This window comes from Bubalus kerabau, chromosome 11 (assembly GCF_029407905.1).
Source record: "Bubalus kerabau isolate K-KA32 ecotype Philippines breed swamp buffalo chromosome 11, PCC_UOA_SB_1v2, whole genome shotgun sequence".
NCBI classification, from domain to species: domain Eukaryota; kingdom Metazoa; phylum Chordata; class Mammalia; order Artiodactyla; family Bovidae; genus Bubalus; species Bubalus kerabau.
The window spans coordinates 96,426,132-96,432,131 of NC_073634.1; the positions used below are offsets into that span (position 1 = coordinate 96,426,132).

Sequence of the window (6,000 nt, forward strand, 5' to 3'; positions counted from 1 at the left end):
TGACAAAATTCAACATCCATTTATGATAAAAAAAAAAACCTCCAGAAAGCAGGAATAGAAGGAACATATACCTCAACATAATAAAAGCTATATAAACCCACAGCAAATATTATCCTCAATGGTGAAAAATTTAAAGCATTTCCCATAAAGTCAGGAACAAGACAAGGGTGCCCACTTTCACCACTACTATTCAACATAGTTTTGGAAGTTTTGTCCACAGCTATCAGAGCAGAAAAAGAAATAAAAGGAATCCAAATTGGAAAAGAAGAAGTAAAACCCTCAGTGTTTGCAGATAACATGATCCTCCACACAGAAAACCCTAAAGACTCCACCAGAAAATTACTAGAACTAATCAATGAATATAGTAAAGTTGCAGGATATAAAATCAACACACAGAAATCCCTTGCATTCCTATACACTAATAATGAGAAAACAGAAAGAGAAATTAAGGAAACAATTCCATTCACCATTGCAAAGAAAAGGATAAAATACTTAGGAATATATCTACCTAAAGAAACTAAAGACCTATATATAGAAAACTATAAAACACTGGTGAAAGAAATCAAAGAGGACACTAACAGATGGAGAAATATACCATGTTCATGGATCGGGAGAATCAATATAGTGAAAATGAGTATACTACCCAAAGCAATCTATAGATTCAATGCAATCTATATTGCATTGAAATACAAAAAACCTCGAATAGCCAAAGCAATCTTGAGAAAGAAGAATGGAACTGGAGGAATCAACCTACCTGACTTCAGGCTCTACTACAAAGCCACAGTCATCAAGACAGTATGGTACTGGCACAAAGACAGAAATATAGATCAATGGAACAAAATAGAAAGCCCAGAGATAAATCCACACACCTATGGACACCATATCTTTGACAAAGGAGGTAAAAATATACAATGGAGAAATGACAATCTCTTTAACAAGTGGTGCTGGGAAAACTGGTCAACCACTTGTAAAAGAATGAAACTAGAACACTTTCTAACACCATACACAAAAATAAACTCAAAATGGATTAAAGATCTAAACATAAGACCAAAAACTATAAAACTCCTAGAGGAGAACATAGGCAAAACACTCTCTGACATAAATCAGAGCAGGATCCTCTATGACCCACCTCCCCTAATATTGGAAATAAAAGCAAAAATAAACAAATGGGGCCTAATTAAACTTAAAAGCTTCTGCACAACAAAGGAAACTATAAGCAAGGTGAAAAGACAGTCTTCAGAATGGGAGAAAATAATAACGAAGCAACTGACAAAGAATTAGTCTAAAAATATACAAGCAGCTCCTGCAGCTCAAGTCCAGAAAAATAAACAACTCAAAAAAAAAAAAAAATGGGCCAAAGAACTAAACAGACATTTCTCCAAAGAAGATATACAGATGGCAAACAAACACATGAAAAGATGCTCAACATCACTCATTATCAGAGAAATGCAAATCAAAACCACAATGAGGTACCATTTCACGCCAGTCAGAATGGCTGCTGTCTAAAAGTCTACAAGAAATAAATGCTGGAGAGGATGTGGAGAAAAGGGAATGGTCTTACACTGTTGGTGAGAATGCAAACTAGTACAGCCACTATGGAGAACAGTGTGGAGATTCCTTAAAAAACTGGAAATAGAACTGCCATATGTCCCAGCAATCTCACTTCTGGGCATACGCACTGAGGAAACCAGAATTGAAAGAGACATGTGTACCCCAATGTTCATCGCAGCACTGTTTATAATAGCCAGGACATGGAAGCAACCTAGATGTCCATCAGCAGATGATGGATAAGAAAGCTGTGGTACATATACACAATGGAGTATTACTCAGCCATTAAAAAGAATACATTTGAATTGGTTCTAATGAAGTGAATGAAACTGGAGCCTATTATACAGAGTGAAGTAAGCCAGAAAGAAACACACCTACACAGTATGCTGCTCCTACTGCTGCTAAGTCGCTTCAGTCATGTCCGACTCTGTGCGACCCCAGAGATGGCAGCCCACTGGGCTTCCCCATCCCTGGGATTCTCCAGGCAAGAACACTGGAGTGGGTTGCCATTTCCTTCTCCAATGCATGAAAGTGAAAAATGAAAGTGAAGTCGCTCAGTCGTGTCTGACTCTTAGCAACCCTATGGACTGCAGCCTACTAGGCTCCTCCGTCCATGAGATTTTCCAGGCAAAAGTACTGGAGTGGGGTACTATTGCCTTCTCCGCCAATACAGTATACTAACGCACATATATGGAATTTAGAAAGATGGTAATGATAACCCTGTATGCGAGACAACAAAAGAGATACAGAGGTATAGAACAGTCTTTTGGACTCTGTGGGAGAGGGCGAGGGTGGGATGATTTGGGAGAATGGCATTGAAGCATGTATAATATCATATGTGAAACGAATCTCCAGTTCAGGTTCAATGCATGATACAGGATGCTCGGGGCTGGTGCACTGGGGTGACCCAGAGGGATAGTATGGGGAAGGAGGTGGAAGGGGGGTTCAGGATTGGGAACACGTGTACACCCGTGGTGGATTCATGTTGATGTATGGCGAAACCAATACAATATTGTAAAGTAAAAAAAAAAAAAAAAAAAAAAAAAAGATTGAAGGTGGGAGGATAAGGGGATGACAGAGGATGAGATGGTTGGGTGGCATCATCGTCTCAATGAGCATGAGTTTGATTAAACTCTGGGAGTTGGTGATGGACAGGGAGGCCTGGTGTGCTACAGTACATGGGGTCACAAACAGTCAGACACAATTGAGTGACTGAACCGAACTGAACTGAAAAGGGAAGACAAAAAATGTTAAAATGAAAAGCAAAATGCCATACTTAATTTATCTAATTTCAAAACTGTTTTATAATCCAAAGCAAGGAAAATAAAAGTAAATACCTGAGAATAGGAATATAAATCAATAAAACAATGAATAATTTTGAAATACATCAATACATATAAGGTCAATTAAAAGTTTACAAATGCACCAAGGCAATTTAACATGGCAAGGATAGTGTTTCAATAAATGGTACCACCGTTCAGTATCAATATGTCTTAAGTGAACATGGACGCTGCTGCTACACCACATGCAAAACATAATTCAAAGTGGATCAATTGTTTAAGATCTATAACTACAACACTATCTTCAAGAAAAACTTGGACAAATCTTGGTAAAGGTGGGGTAGGCAATATTTTCTTAAATAGGACACAAAAGTCATGAACACTAAAAGGAAAAGAGTAGAATCTTGATTTCATAAAAATAAAAAGCATTTGCTCTTCCAATGAAACTTTTTTTTTAAGTTATTGGACTATAGTTGATTAACAATGTTGTGTTATTTTCTCTTTTCAGAAAACTGAATCTGCCATGCATATATATATATACCCCCATCCTTTTTTTAAAATTTCCTTCCCCTTTAGGCCACCATAGAGCTTTGAATAGAGTTCCCTGTGCTATACAGTAGATTCTCATTAGTTATTTCTTTTATGTACAGTAGTAAATGTCCAATGACAGAGAAATAGATACAGAAGAGGTGGCACATATATACAATGGAATATTATACAGCCACAAAACATAACAAAAGTGTGCCATTGCCAGGATGTGATGGGTCTACATATTATCTGGGTCTGACATACATAATAAAGAGAAAAATAAATATTGTTTGTTAATGTCTATATATGAAGTCTAGAAAAATGGTAGTGATGAACCAATTTGACAGGCAAGAATACAGAGGCAGACATAGAGAATGAATTTCTAGACACAGTTGGAGGTGGAGTTGTTGTTATTCAGTCACTAGGTCTTGTCTGACTTTTTACAAGCCCGTGGACTGCAGCATACAAGGCTCCCCTGTCCTTCACAGAGTTTGCTCAGGGAGAAGGAGAGGGTGGGACAAACTGAGAGAGTACCATTGTCATATATACACTTCAGTTCAGTTCAGTTGCTCAGTCATGTCCGACTCTTTGCAATCCCATGAATCGCAGCACGCCAGGCCTCTCTGTCCATCACCAACTCCCGGAGTTTATCCAAACTCATGTCCATCAAGTCGGTGATGCCATCCAGCCATCTCATCCTCTGTCGTCCCCTTCTCCTCCTGCCCCCAATCTCTCCCAGCATCAGGGTCTTTTCCAATGAGTCAACTCTTCATGAGGTGGCCAAAGTACTGGAGTTTCAGCCTCAACATCAGTCCTTCCAATGAACACCCAGGACTGATTTCCTTTAGGATGGACTGGTTGGATCTCCTTGCACTCCTAGGGACTCTCAAGAGTCTTCTCCAACACCACAGTTCAAAAGCATCAATTCTTTGGCGCTCAGCTTTCTTCACAGTCCAACTCTCACATCCATACATGACTACTGGAAAAACGATAGCCTTGACTAGACGGATCTTTGTTGGCAAAGTAATGTCTCTGCTTTTGAATATGCTATCTAGGTTGGTCATAACTTTCATTCCAAAGAGTAAGCATCTTTTAATTTCATGACTGCAATCACCATCTGCAGTGATTTTGGAGCCCCAAAAAATAAAGTCTAACACTGTTTCCCCATCTATTTCCCATATATACACTACCATGTGTAAATTAGATTGCTAATGAGAAACTGAATCATAGCACAGGAAACTCAATGTAGTACTCTGTGATGACCTAGAGGGCTGCAAAGCATGGGGAGCGTAGGGAGGGAGGATCAAGAGAGAGAGAATATATGTATACTTAGAGCTGATTCACATTGTTATAAAGCAAAAACCAACAAAATATTGTAAAGCAATTATCCTCCAATAAAAAGTAAATAAAAAATTAAATACATTTTTAGAAAGAAATAAATTCTTAGGAAATAAGAGGAGAGATGAAGTACTACCAGCTATATAAACGCTCAGCCTTATAGACAAGATCAGAAATCAAGAACATGAACTCAAAATTCATAATTTATGCCAACTAACTTTTAGGAAATAGACAATAATTGTAAAGGAATGCAATTCAATTATCAAACATTTACTGAGTATTTATTCCATGCTGGGCTCAAATCTAGGGATGTAGGATCTGAGGTTTTGTGAACACTCATAGCTGCTATAAAGACTAGCAAATGTCATTGAGACAAGACTTTTGCCCTGTGCAAGAGTCTCTCCAGAGCCTCCTTCATGTCCCTGTTCCTTAGGCTATAAATGAAGGGGTTCAGCAGTGGAGTGACCACTGTGTACATCACAGAGGCAATGGTGATCTTGTCTCTGGAGGTGCTGGATGAGGGGAAAAAATACAGTCCGATAATTGTTCCATAATATAGAGACACAACAGAGAGGTGAGAGCCACATGTGGACAATGCTTTGCAGATCCCCTTGGTGGAGGGGACCTTCAGAATGGTGGCCCCGATGCGTCCATAAGAGATCAGGATGCATATTAATGGGAGGACGATGACAGCCACTCCTGCTGTGAAAATGGCCAGCTCATTGAGGGATGTGTCTGAGCAAGAGAGCTTCAGCAGGGCATCAAGGTCACAGAAAAAATGGGGGATGCTGAGGTCAACACAAAAGGACAGCCGGGTCAGGAGGAGGGTGTGACACAGGGCATTGGCACAGGAGAGAATCCAGGACACAGTTACTAGTAAGGTGCACAGCCCCTGTCCCATGACGATGGTGTAGTGGAGAGGGTGGCAGATGGCCACGTACCGATCATAGGCCATTGAGGTGAGCAGGAAATCATCCAGACCAGTAAAAAATAGGAAAAAATACATCTGTGTTACGCACCCTGCATAGGGGATGGATTGACCCTGAGTCTGCGTGTTTATCAGCATCTTAGGGACAGTGACAGATGAAAAGGAGATGTCAGTGAGGGCCAAGTGGCTGAGGAAGAAGTACATGGGGGTGTGCAGGCGAGGGTCCAGCCTGATGAGCAGGAGGATGAGCAGGTTGCCCAGCACTGTGGTCAGGTACACGCCCAGGAAGAGGGCGAAGAACACGCCCTGCTGCTCTGGCCGGATGGGGAGCCCCAGGAGGAGGAATTTGGACATGCTGCTCTGGTTCTCCCTCGTCAT

At 40.4% G+C, this 6,000-nt stretch overlaps 1 protein-coding gene across 1 annotated transcript; it reads right to left on the reverse strand.

Annotated features, from left to right (window-relative positions):
* Positions 1 to 5,058: 5,058 nt before the first annotated feature.
* On the reverse strand, positions 5,059 to 6,000 carry LOC129622592 (olfactory receptor 1J4-like). Its single transcript, XM_055539191.1, has one exon. It carries the CDS (start codon positions 5,998 to 6,000, stop codon positions 5,059 to 5,061), a length of 942 nt encoding a protein of 313 aa, XP_055395166.1.

Excerpts from the sequence above, each read along its gene's own strand:
- LOC129622592 (XM_055539191.1), bottom strand. The coding sequence starts at position 6,000 with ATGACGAGGGAGAACCAGAGCAGCATGTCCAAATTCCTCCTCCTGGGG.